General features: G+C 39.8%; 2 protein-coding genes across 2 annotated transcripts in view; one reads left to right on the top strand and one right to left on the bottom strand.

Moving 5' to 3' along the window:
• The window catches only part of pak1 (p21 protein (Cdc42/Rac)-activated kinase 1), a 50,913-nt gene extending 43,336 nt beyond the window's left edge, over nucleotides 1–7,577 (bottom strand). Inside the window, exon 1 of the mRNA XM_053500683.1 lies at nucleotides 7,441–7,577. The gene's annotated coding sequence lies outside the window, so the exon portion shown is untranslated. The remainder of the gene's footprint in view (nucleotides 1–7,440) is intronic.
• A 4,670-nt stretch (nucleotides 7,578–12,247) lies between these two features.
• On the top strand, nucleotides 12,248–16,942 carry aqp11 (aquaporin 11). The gene is made up of 3 exons (XM_053500589.1): nucleotides 12,248–12,955; nucleotides 14,898–15,014; nucleotides 15,546–16,942. Exons 1-3 carry the CDS (start codon nucleotides 12,358–12,360, stop codon nucleotides 15,647–15,649), a joined length of 819 nt encoding a protein of 272 aa, XP_053356564.1. The 5' UTR covers nucleotides 12,248–12,357; the 3' UTR covers nucleotides 15,650–16,942.
• The last annotated feature ends 1,961 nt before the right edge of the window (nucleotides 16,943–18,903 follow it).

The following is an 18,903-nucleotide window of genomic DNA, read 5'->3' as shown; positions in this document are numbered from 1 at the left end:
CTTTGCACTGGCCCTTAGACAGAAAAACCGGTTTCACGGCAGCACCGCCACCTCGCTGGGCTAAAACAAAGAATCGCTTATGTCAGGGGCCGACAGGGCGTGATTATGATGATCTAAAAAGTTTGTGACCGCCATCTATAAACCAGGGTAGTGTAGTCACATGTAGTGTACCGCAAAAGATAAAGGAAATGGACTAAAAATAGCCGTGGGCAGCAAAAATGCTTTCTAGTAACAACACTGATCCCAAAGTAGACTCGTAAAGCCATGTTGAAGTCCACCATTGTTGTTGCTGTACTAGCATTTGTTTTTTTTGTTTGCCACTAGCATTGCAGAGAAAAAGGGGGATGTACACGGACCTATATAATGACGTAATGACGCAACTTACTATCGCAGTGAAAAATAAAGCCAGTTTTTAGAAGTTTTGCTATTAAACCTGCTCTGAACCAGCATTGGCACCAGACATGAACTAGCTCTTGGTTCACTTTGGTGGAAAAGGGGTAACTATTGTCATTTGGTCCTTATGTTCGCTACTCATATTAATGCTGGTCTCTCTTTCAGAACACGATTTGTGGTCCTCTTGGGGCGTTTTCACATTAGGGCTTCTGGAGCATTTCCGAGAACACGTGATACCAAGGTCGCGGGCATGGTATGGCATACTCGGAGACGGATCGAATCCAAAATGAATGCTGTGTTGGCTCTCTTTTGCATAGCAAGCGCCAAGCTCTTCCTCTCACCTACACAGCCATAGCTGATAAAGTAGGAAGGAATGAAAAAGCATTGCTCTTGACATTATTTCCCAAAATATCACTATTCGGCATGGTGCCAAGATTGACTCCCACGTTCTCTTTGTGTTTAATAGCGGCTGACGAACCAACCAGGTGCCTACCGCCACCTGCTGTACCGGAGAGTGAAAATGCACACGTGTACCAGAATATGGAGAAGAAGAAAAAGAAGAATGTGAACGCTGGCCAGTGGGAGAATGGGGAGCACTTGTTCCTGGGCATGGTACGAATCAATCACTCCTAGTGTGAAGGTGCCCTTAAAAATAATGGTCTAGGGTTTGCTTCAACTCAACAGGTGTGAAAGCTCATTTTTTTCTTCCAGGAACCTGGAATGATCGCAAGAAACAGACCGCAAGCCCTAAAATGTTCCACACTGCCCACAATGGTTTGTTAAACAAGGCAGTGAAGACAAAGTTCATTTCTCATAAGGGCGAGTAAGAATACAGAAGTGAGCACAGAAACATATTGTATTATATATCAAAAGCACTTTCTGTTCCTTGCTCCAATATTAACAGACGTAACTGATCCAAGGCAGGCCCTCACTATGCAGGTTCTTCCTGGTCTGGTCCGGGCACTCGATCAGCACAGCGCTGATGACTTGTAGTTCAAAGTCCATTCCGTACCTCGACAACCCTGATCGAGCAAGACGGCCAGCACTCATTCTTACCTCAAGCTATAAAAACTTAAGCTATCACTATTAGGTCAGGTGAGCTAATGTTACAGCGAGTCCTCTACACAAGCAGTCTCAAAGTGTCCATCATAATCAGTATCGTTAAAAATGCCTGAACATATACGCAATTTGATCTAGCTGTCAGACTACTGTAAGGAAACGTGTTCTGTGTGTTATACACAGATTTTCAGTTATCCAGAAAACAAAATCAGAGTGGGTGTCAGAGACAGTCGTTATAAGAAAGACAGGAAGACTGATCTTTCTTTCTTGATGATGAATGATGTGGTATGCTGGAATGGAAAAATCAATCAACGATTCCCTCCATTTCGTGCAACAACGTTGTTGACATACAAAACCTCCAGAATATTTTACTGATCCCTCCTGCTATTTATGTACATTTAAACATACATTAATCATAAGTAATACAGTACGAAGTAAAACTGTACAGAACGTGGCCAGTGTTTCGAATCAGAACAGCAACAAGGAAACTATTCACAACAGAATTGGAAGTGAGTCATCTGTGGACTTTCGTTCCCTTGTTTGAACGCAGGGTGAGGTTGTGCTATGTGGAAGCGCAGACCAACAGCACTCTCGGTTCCCTTACGGATTTCTGATAATGAACCGAGGTTTAAAACTTTAGTAACGACTCTGTGAAAAAAGACACACCTAGCCCACACTTCATACTTATGGATCACCATCCTGAATAATAAACACACCGCACAAGCACGCATGCCTTTTAGAACATATAACGAGCGTTCAAGCCAAACCGGGATTTGAATACATAAAATCGATTGATACTTACAGAAGACTTCAAGCACAGTATGGTAATGAGACTCTTATTGGCAGTAAAATGAATATGAACGGTGCAAACGCTTAAAAGAAGGTCAAACGTCCCATCCGACAACTGTGAAGCCGCCAACATGTGTCTTTTGAGGAGCAGCGTAACACACTTTGAGAAAAGCGTGATCCGTCCCTTCCTGCTTGAATGAGCTCACGGACAACCATGATTGGCCAGTGTCGGTATGACTGATTGGGAGCATGAGTATGCCACCCCTCTCTTCTGAGCAAGAACAGATGATTTGCTTTCTGGGCTCCCAGCAACAGATGGATATAACATCACCCGGAAATCGAACTTCCCAAAATGAAGGTGGCAAACACGTTATTGCCACACATTAACAATTAATGATGAAAAAACAAATTAAAAAAAGTTCTGTTTTGCGCTTGGGTTGTACATGTTAAAAGGCATGTGAGTAATATGACGCAAAACAAACATGATCACTTTTTAAATCAGGTAAATTCTTAAAGGCAATTAATCATAAATATCTCTACTTATGACATTTTTAACATATGATGGTTTAGCTAATCTGGACATACCGCTGTAATAAAGGCAGAGACCATCCTTACCAGTATTTGCTTTAGACTATTCAACATATTTGCTTGTTTAATCCGTATAATTCGTTATAGAGTTTGTTCTTCTGAGGATACTATACAGTACATCACTCATCACAGTTAGCTAGCTTGTTGTTGATGTAACACGAACACGTTTTGTTGACAGACGAAAGTTCAGAAGACGACTTCGGCATTCCAGCCTTTTACTGAACACGTTTCTTGTAGATCGTTCAGATGTGGAGCTCCATCATTTAATCCTGTGAAACCATTTTTACCGAATAATTTACCGAAAAAAAACAGATTTGATAAAACGATCTACAGATGCTGGTGTGATTAGTGACTAACGGATAAAGCACTGTCCTCCTAAGTCAGGAATTGTGGGTTCGAGTCCCATCTAGAGCCTGACTGATGGTCTCGTATTACTGTGTACTGTACTACTGTACATGGTTGGAATGACAATAAAAGCCTATTTGACTTTGATCTTGGCAGAAGCTGACTCCGCCTAAAGCCTGGTTAATCCATAAATGGGGACGTGGGAGGAAGCAAACGGCATCTGACTGTTGGTAGGAACATATATTTTTACCTCTTATTTTGACAACTGTATAGCAGCTGGCACTTAAAGCGGCCACGCCCCAAATCATGTATAATTTTAAGGCTTAATATCATTTTAACTGATGAGTGATATAAAAATCTCTTTTGCTTGGAGTTATCAGAGGTGGGAAATCTAGCGTTGGAGACCTTTTTTAGGCTACAAGACTGTAAGCGTGTTTATTTTTGTTATAGACCTGGGCATGTTGACATGGCGCTATATGGGGACTGATTTACTTTTGGAACTAGTGGACATTTGAGGAATTGCACTTTTTTATGCACTGGCTTCATTTTTCTAGAACCAGAGTTTGCCCATTGGTTTAAACCCCACCACTACCAGGGTGCCACCTTAAGCAAGGGCCTCGACCTTCACCCCGAGACGTGTAAAAAGAAATGTAAAAGTCACTCTGGATAAGACCTTCCCCAAACGGCAAGAATGTAAACGTAAGGATGGCTGCTTTGAGATGCCATCTTGGAGAAAAAAAACTCGTCAATGAGACTTTCATTAACGACTCTAATGACTTAAAGTTTTGGCACCATGTCAAATATCTCATACGAAAGTACATTTCATTACAATCACCCAATAAACAATAAACAAAAATATTATTTTTACATTTTGCCAGTCCATATTTTGACCCCATTTTGTGTCGTATATAATATATGATATCGTGTAAGTGACAAATAAAATTTAAATTTGACGTCGAATGCTGCTAACTATACTCTTTAAACATGGCATTTAAAACTATGAGCTTATGTCTGATTCAACCTGGGGAAAATAAATCTGACAAAGAGTGATCTAGCAACAAAGATATTTATACTTCACAGTGTTATTATTGCTTGACTAGCCAGGAGTCCTTACATGACTGCATTTGGGAGTATGTGAACTAACAAGGCTATGAAGAACAGCCAACGCAGCCAGAAGGACTCAGGAGGAAATAAGTAGCTTCCACACGTCTCGTGGAACTGTAACTCAGGTCAAAGATGCTGATGTGAAACGATGGCAGTTGCGTAACTGCTTCAGCTAACAGGGCCACTGAGGATAGAAAAATGAGCACAGACGGAAAGAAAAAAAAAACTACAGCGTTAAGCCTAAATATGAGGAGTGCCTATATAATATGATATGTGAGGTGGCAGATCTACAAAATTAGGTAATAGGATCATATCTCAACAGGAAATACTATACAGATGGGGTTCTATTACACCACTTAAATCATACGACACTATGACTTTATATTCAGCGCTTTAAACGGACATCCATCAGGTAATTATTCACATTCGGGATCCTAAATTACTTAGGATTATTCAGGATGATTAAACACATTGACCAGCGATGAGTCTGAATCCCGAATGTAGTGAGAGAGCTTAAATCAAATCACTAAACTTCGCCTGGTTTTCTTTTTTTACACGTTCTCAAAGATTCTGCAGATTATTATTTATAGCAGCGTATTTAACCGATAAAATCCAAAGGAAAAAGTGACATGGGTTCAAGCTTGTCTCAATATTGATTCGTTTTTCTCCCTGTTTGCAATGTACCATTTTAAAAATGGTGATAAATGATTTAATCGCATGGAGCCGCTAGGCCTAAATACAAACAGCAGAGTTATTATCATTATTAATCCTGAAACACGCTGGGTAACCCCAACCCAAAGCTCTGTGTGCAGATGGGAAACCCTGCATAATCACGCATCTGATACAATATCCACGCTTTAGGTCAGGGGGTCACTCCGCCCCCACGGATCCCCCCCCCCCTCTTTCGGACAGGGCCGGCACACATCTGGAGGGTGTGTCAGAGCGGCTGGGGTGTTAGGGTCGACGCGTAAGGGTGTTTCGAGGAACATATGGTGGCGTCTGTGCTCCAGGGAGATCCTCGTCACAGAACGCTGATACACTTGTCTGCCCCTGCCCCCATAACTGCATCTCTAAACTCTCAGAGCAGACGAAGAACACGGCATACACCCCGACACAGAGAGCGCGAAACACACTCCTGAGCGGAGAAAGGCACACACTGCACAAACACGTTTGTGTTTCTACCAGTCAACACTAGGGGGTCTTTTTTTCAGAAATACTGTAATTATGAGTGTCAACCTGGACACCAGTGTCATCTGTCTATCTCTCTGTCTCTGACTAGATCAGTCTCACTCTTTACATCTCCCTCCCTGTCCATCGGTCTCTCTTAATCTGTCTTACAATATCTATTTTCTGTTCCTTTCACTCCCTCATTCTGTCTGCCTCTCCCTACCGCTCCCTTTTTCTATTAGTCTCCCCCTTTAGTCTCTCTCTCCCCCTATATAGTAGGTCAGTCTCTCTCTCTCTCTCTTTTTCTTTCTTTACATCTGTCAGCCTGTCTGTCTCATTCTGTGTTTTACAATCTCTCTATTTTTCTGTCTTTTTCCTCAGAGTTTGTCTCTATCTACCTATAAGTACATCAGTCTATCTTTACTCCTCACTTCCCCCTCTCTCTCATTCAATGTCTTATAATCTCTCTATTTTTCTGTTGTTCTCATGCCTTCTTTCTGCCTGCCTCTCTCTGTTTTGTCACATTCTGTGTCTTACAATCTGTCTTTTTTTTGTTGGTCTCACTCTGTCTCTCTCTCTCTCTAGTATGTTAGTCCATCTCTTTACAGCTCCTGGTCGGTCCGTGTCTCTCATTCTGCGTCTCTATATTTTTCTGTTGGCTTCACTCCCTCTTCTTGTCCATCTCCCTCTCTAGAATATACTAGTCTCTCTTTTTATTCCTACTTCCATGTTTGTCTCTGTCATTGTGTGTTTTATATAATCTCTCTATTTTTCGTTAGACTCTACCTCTCTCTATTTGTCCATCACATTCTGTGTCTTACAATATCTGCCTTTTTCTGTCGACCTCCCCCTCATGCTCTCTCTCTACACTTGTCGGTCTCTCTGTCTGTCTGTCTCGTTTTTTATTCTGTCTTATCAATCACTCACTCTCTCTACTTCCCTATTGATCTTATTCCCTCTTTATTTTCCCTTTCCCTTCTTTCCTCCCTCTGTCTGTCTATCTGTAACTGTATTTTTTTTTTTATCTTTTAGACCCATCTTACCCCTCAGGAAACCAACAAAGACACAGAGGGATCATGGGAAACTCCACACCTGAGCTCAGGTTCTTGCTCTTGCAGAAGTATACATGGTATTCCAATCACACAAAGAAAGTTGAATACTGTGGTTATTTATTATCATGACTTAAGCACACATACTCGATACGGATAGATCTGGTCACAGGGCAGCCGTGGGACTTTCATCAGACCTAGGACAAATTTCTAAACAAAATCTGAGAGGATTGTCGTTATGTGGGGAGAAAGGAAGTGAGATGTTTAGTTGCTCAAAACAGCGAAATGCAAGAATGACGTGAGATCCATGCACAGTCCACGCCAAATCAGAATAAAAACCTAAACCTCCAGATGTAGCAGCTTACAGAACACAGGAAGATGATTTAATTGAACAGTTATTCCCATTCCTCCTCAATTACATCCTCGAACAGGCCTGCCTCAACTCCTGAGCTCACTTCCACACCGTCCATTGGGACAGAGATGGAAAACCAGTAAGATGTGGAGGTTAGAAGCAGACACCGGTCTTGGAGACTGATAGATCCATATTATACTCGATGGCTGGGTAATGATGAGCTCATAAGCAGTAATCACAGCATGCACAGAAGGGAAAAAATTAACTGTATGGCCCTGTCCAGATGAGACAAATCATAAGCAGAAACTATGCTTAATGCACAGACACTAATGATGAGATTAGTAATAATTGGGATGCAATAAATAACTCACCACATATGTATTACTTCGAATATTTTATAACATTCTCAAACTCTCTCACCCTCATTAAGCAGCCTCTCATTTTGTAAGAATTCATGCACATGCATACGCACGCGCACAGACAGGCTACTTTTATACCCACAGCGCGAGCGCTTCAGTGGGCTCACGCGCACGCACACACAAAAGCAATGCAATAAAAATCTGTAGCCATTTTGCGGTTTCCGATCTCACTCACCTCTAACAACGAAGCAAAAATAATCTTAAACGTCACGAATAATCCTCGTCCACTGTCTCACAAAACGCACACTCACGCAGCGCCGCTCTGCCTCTCCTTTCTCTCTCATTTACCCCAAACTTGCCCCGCGAGGAGCGCGTGCGTGCTCACAACCCTGCTGCTGCGTAGCAACGCCCCGCCCACACCGCTCGTGCCTGCTTCCATATTCGGGGAGTCATGCTGTCGGGTTGCCAGATTCCCCCTTTTTAAATATATTTTTTATTAACTAATGCTTTAAAACCTGACTGAGGCGCCTTATTTGTAAACGACCCCCCTTTACTATTCAGACGAGAATGTTTACCAATTAATATAAAAGAATACTTTTTAAAATAAGGAACTTTTAAAGCATGGTATTATCTCTAGCACTTTGCACACATTATGTATGCAGTAACGTGAATTGAATGAAGCATAATTTACTAAAATCTGGCAACTCTTGTCGACTTGTTCTTTACTAATTATTACAGCAATTTAACTCATTAAATTCATCATATATTTTAACCATAATGTTTAGAAACCTCGATATTATATATTCTTAGTTTGAAATTATGTAAAACGTGATCTAAATTACTAGATTTACTAAATTAACAAAATAACGAGATTTACTCCCTAACAAAGCAGTGGAATGCAAAAACGTATTTTAGTTGTGAATTAGAATATTGAGATAAATACGTTCTATTATTTTTTTTCTTGATATGTGTAATAAAAAGCAAATAATAATAATAATAATAATAATAATAATAATAATGGTAATACCGTTTTTTTTAAATATAATATTCTAATGCACTAAACTAAAATATTTATTTTGCATCCCAGTGCTTTGTTCATGCCGAAGTATAATTATTAATTATTTCTCTTCAGGTTACAGCAAAGTAAGCAAATTAAAAGGTAAGTGGTATCTATGATTTTGTCATGCTGCCACACCTTCTCACTGAATGGAAAGTAAATGGAAATTGCATTAGATGGGAACACAGCGACTCCTACAGGACAAATGCAGTATTCTAGAAAACCTGAAGCACTGTTCATTATTGCAGATATTATAAAATATCCTAAAAAATGTAATAACAGAAAATACCTTTCAAATAACAATTCTGGGTTATTGCAAGCAACTATATAGAATATAACCTCAACATAATTATTTAAACATGAATATTCTAACTATTGTACTTTTAACATTTGGTACTAATGTTCTTTAACCTGTTAATCTTTTGTTACAGTCGAAATGGATAATGACCTTCATTTGTTGATCAATTATTTTTCAAATTTGTAGATAAAAATTAATCTATAACATGCCTTCCCTTTAACTATAATATTATTTTTATAATATTATCTTTTAATATTTTGCCACATGCACAACTTAGCAAACTAACAAAAACTTAGCATAGAAGTTGTCATCATTATTACATCATAATATCCTGTAATGCTATTTGTTTCTTAAATAATTAAAAAATGATCTACACCCTGGCTGTAGAGTTTACTTAAATTAACTTTTAGAAATGATAAATACATACTCTTCCATCATAATCTTCTTTCTTTTTAATACATTTTGTCCGTCAACAAGCTTTCAGATTCCCTCATTAAAAAATGTTTTAGGCTGAGCTGCAAACCAACCACCAATGCACCGCTGTCTTCACTTCCTCATCAAAACAAATCCCTTATCCTCATAGGGCTGCTTTCAGGAGAACAAACAGGTGAGTCAGATGAAACAAGATCAGGACAATAGGGGAGATGTTTTAACATCTCAAACAAGGTTTTTGCAGAGTGTAGATATTAGTGCAGAATTTTAGACTTCAGCTCTTCAATAAGCTTATGGTTGAGTTTTAAAGTTTTACTGGTCAGCAATTAAAGTTTTTTTTTGTTCCATTCTCTGAAAGTAAGACCACACACAATATGATAAGAATACACAGGATTGAAACTAAACAGCTGTACGGCCAATAATTTCTGATTTATCATTCTGATTAATCAGAAAAAAGAGTTCAGTTTGTTATGGAGCATAAAGATTGAACTTTAGAGCAATGGAAAAAGGTCTGAGGTGTCCAGATTGACATTATTCCAGAGTGATGCGCATGTCAGAAAAGGAAGGGAAGTGCATAAAGTGATGCACCAGCATGCATAGTGGCCACTGTAACCCTCTGGAGGCAGTGTTGCTCCAGAGCAGCAACCTCTCCTCCGCCTTCTTCTTTATTTTCTTGGTGTGAACAAGCAATTGGCATCCATCCATTATGTTTTTGATCTTCCTCATCTTTCTTTCAGTTTAAATCTTCTTTTTTAGTCCAGTCTCCATCAAGAAACCCATCAAAGACTTTCTTCAGGCTTAGCAACTTTATATGGCAATACAGTGATGAAAGTGATGGTCTGAACGTACTGATTGACTCACAGACATATAATTGTGAAAGAGTGGTTCTGAAAGCATGAGGAATCAGTTTCACACATGAACTGGCCACCACACTGTTTGTTCTAATCAAAGCTAAAAGCTTTTTTTGGCCAGGCAGTGCATGTTTTTAATTTAATCATGTTTAAACTCTTGATTGGCATTTCAGGACAGTATGGCTCAGTTAAATAAAGGTGACCTTAAAATACAGTGCATTTCATAAATGAGACTATCGTAAAAAGGATTTTTTTTTCTATTATTTTATTAAATCCTCATATATTGAAGATTAATTACAGACCACAATAATTAAAAAATTTTTTTGGCTTTAATTTCAGTCTATAGCTCATGAAAATCAAAATTCAATATCTCAAAATATTACAATATTCTTATTACCAGTGTATATACAATACAGAATTTGTAACATAAAATAATTTATGCAATTATTAAGTGGTTGGGCATTTTTCATACAAATTGCTGTACTAATGTGAAATTTCTACTTTTTAAATAGATTTTATATTAACTGCTGGTGTTGGTTGATAGTGTTTTACCCAGTTCAAAGTCAACTCTACCGTCTACCAGGTAATTTTAGAGCACCGTATTGTTCTGTCTGCTGATAAGCTTTTTGCAATTTACTTTTGCAGCACTACTTAGCACCTGCCCACTAACCTACCTGCCAAAACTGCCAAAACTAACACTAATTGGTTTGCTGGCTCCATTGGCCTGTCAACTGTCAAATACAGAATATTGTTAGAAGGCACTGATGCAAAAATCTTTGCTAAAAGACACCTGACCAAGTATTGAGTGCAAAAATTTAAAATCTTTTTTCAGAATTTCTATAATTTAAATCTTTTTTTTTCTACCCATCTTAGAAAATATGCTAATATTTCGAAATGCTGGATTTTCATGGGCTATAAGCCATATTCATTGGGAAAAAAAGCAGGAAAAAGCTTGCAATATTTCACTTTACATGTAATGAATAGAGAATATATGAGAGTTTCACCTGCAAAATTAAATTATGAAAGAAAATTAACTTTTTCACAATATTCAAGTTTTTTAAGATGCACTGTATTATTAGTAAAACATAATAAACAAACGCTTACCAGAAAAGATTATGGCATGCTTTTCTCACTTACCCACTTATTGTCTACAGTGTACAGGGTCATGGGGGACCTGGAGCCTATTGCAGGGTGCACAAGACGGGGTACACCCTGCCCTCACAAGGCACAAAAACATACACATATGCGCACGCGCACGCGCACACGCACACGCACACACACACACACAATGTAGGAGCAATGTAGGATTATGGAAGGAACTTATGGATTATGGAAGGAACTTGAGCAAGCAGGGGGAGATCATGCACACAGACCCCAAGACCGGAATCAAACCCGGACCCTGGAGGTGCAAGGTGACTGTGCTAACTGATAAGCCATCGTGCACCCTGTTATGGTTCTTTTGGAGGAGAAAAAGCTTAACATGTAGATATTAACAGCTGCAGAACATTATTATGTATATCACTGCTTATGCTCCCTGCTTATTAGATGCACCACTGATTCCTTATGCCAGTATTAACCATGAAATCTGAAAATTCAAAAATTGTATAAAACATATCTGAACACCAATAGATAGATAGATCGATAGATAGAAAGAATTCCTTTAAAAGTCATGCTTTTTCAAAATATTTTTTCAACACTTAAAAACAAAAATCATTAGATTGAATTTTTGAAAATGAGATATTTTGTATAATTGTGTGGCATTTATAAAGAATAGATGTAATGAAATAAATGGGTCTAACAATATAATAAAGACTAACAGCATAAATAATTAATTTTCCCTGATTTTAAAGTTTATATAAAAAATAGGTTTTGTTTTTATTGTGATTTATATAGCTTTTTTTCTCTTTTTGGATTTTTAAGTGGATGCTATTATACTCTAATTAATAATTAATCTGCCTTTTTTCAAATTGTAATATCCAATAACCATTCCAGTGATTTAATGTTCCACGTGGGGCAGTGGGTTGCCAGATCCAGCGTTTGGGTTTCCATGTGTTTGGAATGGTTGTGCGCAACAAAGTTGTGAGGTTTAGTCTCTAAATATATATCATGGCTATATGGAGGTTTTACTTGACATTCTAAAATAATTATTGAGTAATTATTATTATGATGAAATTATTATCATCATACTTGATATAGATTACGTAAAGGTATCCCATTACGAGATAATAACAAGGTGTTCACCATGAGTGTGTGTATGTACGGGTTCTCGTGTGTATACGTGTAAGTATACATGGTTATATACACACACAAAAAGCTAACATATTTCTGCATTTAGGGTGACCTTTATTGAATGTTAAACAACAACGACAATATTAATAATAATACAGTAATATTTGTGCTCGGTTTTACAGATTTCTTCAGAATTAACTGGCAACACTGGGTAAGTGGGCGGGGCTAACTTTCGGCTGAAAAGGCGTTACAGTAAAGTTGAGAAGCGGCCCGGGAGTGAGAGAGATGGCCCTGTGGTCATCGGCGGACATGGCGGTGTCTCTGTGTGTGCTGCTGCTGGTCGTGTTTACATGTGAGATCGCGAGGAGTCTGCTCTGTGGAGAGAGGAGGGATTATAGTGTCTACGTTGCGGAGATCATTTCTACGGTTCAACTATGCGCATGCTCACACGAGTTGAAGCTGCTGTCTGAAGATGCGCCCGAGATCGCCCTGATCCTCATCTACGTCATATCGGTGGTGCACGCGCTGACTTTCCGCGGCGCCACCGGTAACCCCAGCGCGTTGTTCGAGCGCTACTGCTGCGGCTCCCTGTCCGGCGCATGCGCACTGTGGCGCACCGCGTGTCAGTTGGTGGCGGCCACGGCGACGGGTTTGGCCATGCAGCGCGTGTGGGCTTTCGGGTTCTCAGACCTGCACGCGCGCCATGCGCGGTCGGGCTTCGCTTGCGCGAGTCCGATCGAGCACGTGCGTCTGCTGGAAGCCGTGGCCGTGGAGCTCGCGTGCGCCTTCTCCGTGCACGCGACGGCGACTCTGACGCGCGGTGTGGAGGAGAAGTACCGAGTGCACGCTGTCGCCGCGGTGATCACTGCAGTGGTGTATGCAGGTGTGTCTTTATCCCAGTGCACTTCACTCAAAGTCTCAACCCGGGTAAACGTGGGTCAGATCTGAAAGCATAGTGCAGGACACTCATGAAATCCTACAATGCATTGCAGTATGGTGTGAAAAGTTAAATACTTGACCTTTTTAAGTCACTCCTGGTGGCAGATGGCTTAGTGGTTAGAACTGTCGCCTTGCACCTCTAGGGTCCTGTTTCGAATCCTGCCTTGGGTCTGTTTACATGGAGTTTGTATGTTCTCCCTGTGCTTGGTGGACCCTGTATAAGCAGAGTGTAAGTCGCTCCTTACATGATGCTGTTAGCGCATTCTTGCTTATAAACCCATCATGTGGGTAATATCAGCTGGGAATGGCAAAAGCTGCCGTGCATGATGGTCACAAAACCAGTGAGCAGAAATAATGAACACTTGGATATGGACGGTACTGTAGACTGTACAGACACGGAAATTATGTGCAGTTATAGGAACACAACGATCCGCGCACAACATCAAACAGGTTTTCCTTTCCGCCCTTCATGACGCAAACTTCCCTCACATTTTATCTGGGTTCCGGACCAGCACTGCATCCAGTGGCTGGGGTTTGGGCCTTGGGTGGGATCCCATCCCACCCTGGCCTTCCACATGGCAGGTGAGAAACCTACCACTGAGCCACCAATGCCCAATTTGTGGGGTCTGATTTTGTTCTTATAAAAGCAGGGGACAGAAGTTTTTAATCCTATTTAAAGCGCATTAAAGAAGATGACATAATTTAGCTGGGTTAAGTTCAATTTAATGCTGTGTAACATCTGCGAGAAGTTCATAAGACAAAAAAAAAATGTTACAGAGAAACTGCAAAAACACAAACGTCTCTTTCCAGTGGTGGAAAACTTGCTGATACCTGAGACTCATTGGATAAATGATCAATAACTGCTGGATAAATATTTATAGGTCTACTATAAATGGCGTGCTGTTATAGAAAATGAATAAACACCTTCGATGTTGGTATAACATGGCAATAACATCATGCATACCAAATGCAAATTATATCGTTACAGCAGCCAGTTCACATCTTATACAACAAGTAAGCTCCAAGCTGTATACGTCTGCTGTATATTTCTGTATACTTTTGCGATACAACTTTGGTTCAGCATGCAGGGTAATTCCGCATATGCAGTGTTTTAGTCCTGAAAAAATTATTTTGTTTATCAGGGAAGATAAACTAGATGTGATACTCTGGTCATTCAGTACATTCAGGTCATCAGCTGACTTATGTTGCTGTACTAGACCTGACCAGTTGAAGCAACCCTAGATCATAACACTGCATCCAGAAACTTGTACAGAGGCCACTATGCGTGATGGGTGCTTCGCTTCATGTGCTTCCCTTCTTACTCTGACACGCCCATCACTCTGGAATAGTTTTTTTTTGTCTTTCTTCCACAATGTTGACGGTTTAGAGCTGTCCTTCCAGGTTTTGATAATGTGTTGAAGGGTTCATAACCCAGTTCCAGTGATTTCAAATCTCCTTAGTTGTTTTCTTTTCTTTGAAATTTCAACTTTTTTTTTCCTTTTTTGGCCAGACTGTGTATAACGCCAGTACTATTACATACAGCATTTAATGGTAAGAAGTGCTCCTTTATTTACTGCTGATAATATGAGCTTCAGTCTTTATCAAGCTTCTACCGTGTCTCCATTTATCCCAGTCGCCTAGCAACAGAGTTCTTAACATCTTTAACCACTAGCACGGTGAGCACATTGTCCGGTATGTCTGGCAGACTATGTACTTGTATAAGGTCACAAGTGGTTTTTGTTTACCGCTCGGTAAGACTCTTGACAGAGAGTCCGTTTTGAGGGCAAAACTATGTGCAGTGGAAGAGAGAGAACGTACACAGTCCTCACTGCGGCCTCTCATGCCATGTCTCTCATGTTCTCAGTCTGATCTGTGTTTCTCTTCAGGTGGCAGTACAACAGGAGCTGTGTTTAACCCGGCACTGGCTTTAACTTCGCAGTTCCCCTGCACCGGAAGCACGTTTGTAAAGAACAGCCTCGTCTACTGGCTGGGGCCGGTTTTAGGTGAGACATGCACTTGCTTGGGTTCATTACATGCTGTCACTACTGTTTAGAAGATTCACTTCTAATGAAGAAATGAGGACAGCGGTGCATTCGTGGCTCACGGCTGAGACAAAATTATCTACTTGTCTTTAAAAAAAAGTTAATAAAGATAAATTCCACGGCCTGAGTGCGGAAACTTTTGACTTTTGTAATGCAGGTGTCAAACCGCTAGCTGTCTGCTATGCATCGCTTTAGCTAACCGGCTACATGGAATCGTTGTATTTTAACTTACAACAAGTTATGTAGAAGTTGATATAGGACAGTGTGTAGGGTACTGATGATCAGGAGTACCCTCCTAGGAACCCAATTAAAAGCATTAAAAGCACAGCTTACTTGTGGTATGTAGGCATGTTCTAACATACCGCCAAGCATTGCCATTATGCCCATTTATGGTTTTCTCATTGAAGATTACATTGCATGAAACAGTAAAGCAGAAGTCTGTTTTTTTTCTCTCTCTTGTGTGTGTGTGTGTGTGTGTGTCTATCTATGTAGGCATAGCATGCTCTCTCCTGCTGTTTAATAAAGTTATTGTGGCTTTTACATCAAAGAGCACAAGTCACGAGGACCAGAACGTCAAGAAGAAGAAGAGAAACTGAACACAGCTGGATGCATGAGCGTGTTCCTTTGATCATGGGAATGCTTTTTTATTTAATTAATAACTTTACAGACATTCTACAATGGTGATGGTGAAAACAGTTTGGATGTGTGTGTATATATTATATATACTATATATACTGTATATAAGCATCTAAACATAGATTTAATTAATGAAACTGCTGCTATTATTTAGGAATCCAGACAATACAGGGGAAAAAAACAACTGGAAATGAGGAGCACAAACTACATACCAGGTCTAAGAGAGCAGACTTTACATGAGTTAGCATCATGGGTGCAAAGACGATTTAGTCACATCATTACTTTTACTCTATACAGCTGACCTCATCAGAGAAAAGAATGTTATTTCTCTGCTGTTTTAAGAAACTACTGATGCTTCTATTTTAGTAATGTTCTTATCAATTCACTGATTCAGGTTTATAAAGCGACAAATGTTATCCTAAGGATTGACTGTAATAGTTAACCGTGAGCACAAACTGTGAAATGTTTTAAAAACGTTCAAACTGAGGGAGTTTTTCTTGCCTGTTCAGTCTTAATCCATGATTTGACCTAGGTCACTAAAAAAATCTTTGTAATGCAATGAAACATTCCTGAAAGCAGAAGGATGTAAAGGATAAACTTTCTTTAGATGTAAGATATTTTTTTAGCATCAATAATTAATTGAAACCAATACAATGTTAGCTCTTTTAGTTACGGAGCGATTTTAGCTAACAAGTGTTTATTTCTCAGAACTATTCCATAAACAGCACTGACTATGAACTGACGCATCGCACATTCCTGCTGGAGGTTGAAGCCAGTATATTGAAAGTATATTGAAAATTTAACAAAGCACATGTTGAGTACCTCCAATATGTATCAAGTGGACCAAGCTAAATGAATTTTAACACTAAATATTTAGCAATAAAGGAATGGGTATATACAGCGAATGTATCCCTGTGGTTTTTTATCATTATTATTATTATTATTATTGCAGTGAGAGAGTTCATTAGTGCTGCACTTGTGTCGAACTTTTCTAATCATCAAGAACTGAAGCTAGACCAACTTTGAGATAATGATGAGTTTGCCTATCTGGACTTTGGATCCACAAGCTGACGGTCCATCGTGCAGCATCGTGCGTACACGCATGTTCACACCTAAGGGAAATCTTTAGTGCCGTTTATACACCTCTTGGAAACCAGAAAACGTGTATAAACAACACACATGACAGGACTGTGCAAATCTCCAAATAGACTACAAACCCAGTTCAGGATCGATCCAGAGCCGTGATGGTTTAAAGCAACAAAGTGCCTCAGGTCTTCACGGTTCCTGCAGCAGGAACGTGTATCAGGTCATAAAGGGAAGTTGATAAGGACCAGGAAGAAAAAAAACTGAAGGGCTATGCTTGCTTTTATGAAGGTTATTCTCCTGCCTTGTGCAGTATGGACTCATGGAGTGTTGACCTTTAAGCTGATGGATGCTCTGGATGTGTGCCAATAAAAAGACTTCCAATACACACACACATACAGTATTTGCTATATACCAGTCTAAAAAGTAAAGGCATTTTCTTTGACTCCTAAGTGTCTACTATACAAGTCACTATAATAGGTTGTCTGAAAAGTGGTTAAAACTCTGGACTCGCACCTCCAGGATTAAGTGTTCTATCTCCTGCCTCAGGTCTGTGTGCATGGAGTTTGCATGTTCTCCCTGTGCTTGGTGGGTTTCCTCATGGTACTCCGGTTTCCTCCCACAGTCCAAGGACAGGCAGATACTTGGCGTTCCCAAATTGCCTGTAGGGTGTATGAGTAAGTTCTCTGTAAGTAAGGTTCTGGCCTGTGATGAAAAGTGTACCCTGGTTAATGTCCTGAGTTCCATGACCTATAGTAGTAAAGAATAAGCTAAATAGAAAATAAGTGAAATAAGTGAAAATTGGTTCTTGCGTTTTTAACATCCTATCAGCACCCAACTCATCCATTAATCTGCTAAATTTGACAAAAGCAAGCCATGCATATGTATCATGAACAGGTCCTGCAGCAACATCAGCGAGAAAATACTTTGAGAACAGTCGATTTCTATACAGAACAGGATGTACAGCATATCTGTTTGCTGTGCCTCAGGTTATTCTCCCACCACTCCCATGTGCATGCTGTAATTAGACATAATCCTTTCAGCAGCGGAAGGATCGCCGACACTGATCGCTCTCCGCTGAATGTAAGCTTTTACACAAACGCCTTCAATTAGGCCAATAACTATATGCTAATGCTAACACTATTCTTTCCAAGGCAAAGACTCCCACATGATGAGTAGTCACTGGAGTAATCCAGCCCCAATACTGTATTACACAATCAGAGCCAGGGATATGGAATTAGGAGACTGGCCTCATTATCAGGTGCTCTGATAGCAATATTGATCTCTCACAATCTCTTCTGTGAAGTCTTTCTGTGACTAGTCGGTCCTTGAAACAATTATGTCAGTTCGGACCCTAAATTCAAGATCAGCAGGAATATGCACGCAAAAGTTGTGTGTGACAGCAGAGGCTTGGGGAGAAGTTCATGAATGATTTACTGATCAGTGAGAACACGAGGAGGTACAAGAAGCAAACTTTGCCCAGCTGATAACCTGGGACAAAAAGGTACAGAGGTGCAGAAAAGTTTTAAGCAATCTGGAGGTGAAACAAATGCGAAGCACACAGAAACCACCTCTGCTAAATGAAAGTGTTGGCTGTTAAATTACTTTTCACAATTACAATATGGTGTGTAATGATTACATTTTCACTGATTTAATCACTCTACTGTATATAAAATGAAAAAATTTCTCATATACCCTTGTATTAGTGGTATACACTGCCTAGCCAAAAATAAATAAATCACCATTTTAGAGGCGTCAAATTATTGGGCTGTATTAAGCCAAAAAAAACCTACTAAGATGATTTGAAATTACTGGAAGTGGCTTAAGACCCCTTCACCACATTATCAAAACCTGGAAGGATAGTGCTGAACTGTAAACACTGAGATGCCTTAAACACTTGAATGGATGGTGCATGGTTAAAAAAAATCAACAGTAAAAAACGCAGCATTGTTTAAGAGCGAAAGTAAAAGCATTCTCCATATAAAAAACAATGGGATGAGGACTAAACAGCTGTGTGGACATTAGAAAACCAGTTCTTAGTAAGATTAATTATAAAAAAAAGCCTTTAGTTTGAGAGAGCTAAAGAGAGCATAAAGATTGGTCTTTGGGTAATGAAAAAAGGTGATGCTGC

Source organism: Clarias gariepinus, chromosome 7, assembly GCF_024256425.1.
Source record: "Clarias gariepinus isolate MV-2021 ecotype Netherlands chromosome 7, CGAR_prim_01v2, whole genome shotgun sequence".
Taxonomy (NCBI): Eukaryota; Metazoa; Chordata; class Actinopteri; order Siluriformes; family Clariidae; genus Clarias; species Clarias gariepinus.
The sequence above is the reverse complement of the archived record's forward strand: the minus strand, read 5'-3'. Positions and strand labels throughout refer to the sequence as shown.

What these genes read in the sequence shown, in the direction of transcription:
- aqp11 (XM_053500589.1), top strand. Translation starts at nt 12,358, where the DNA reads ATGGCCCTGTGGTCATCGGCGGACATGGCGGTGTCTCTGTGTGTGCTG. An exon ending in CACTGCAGTGGTGTATGCAG is followed by an intron (nt 12,956 to 14,897) that starts GTGTGTCTTTAT and finishes GTTTCTCTTCAG; the next exon opens with GTGGCAGTACAACAGGAGCT. An exon ending in CTGGCTGGGGCCGGTTTTAG is followed by an intron (nt 15,015 to 15,545) that starts GTGAGACATGCA and finishes CTATCTATGTAG; the next exon opens with GCATAGCATGCTCTCTCCTG.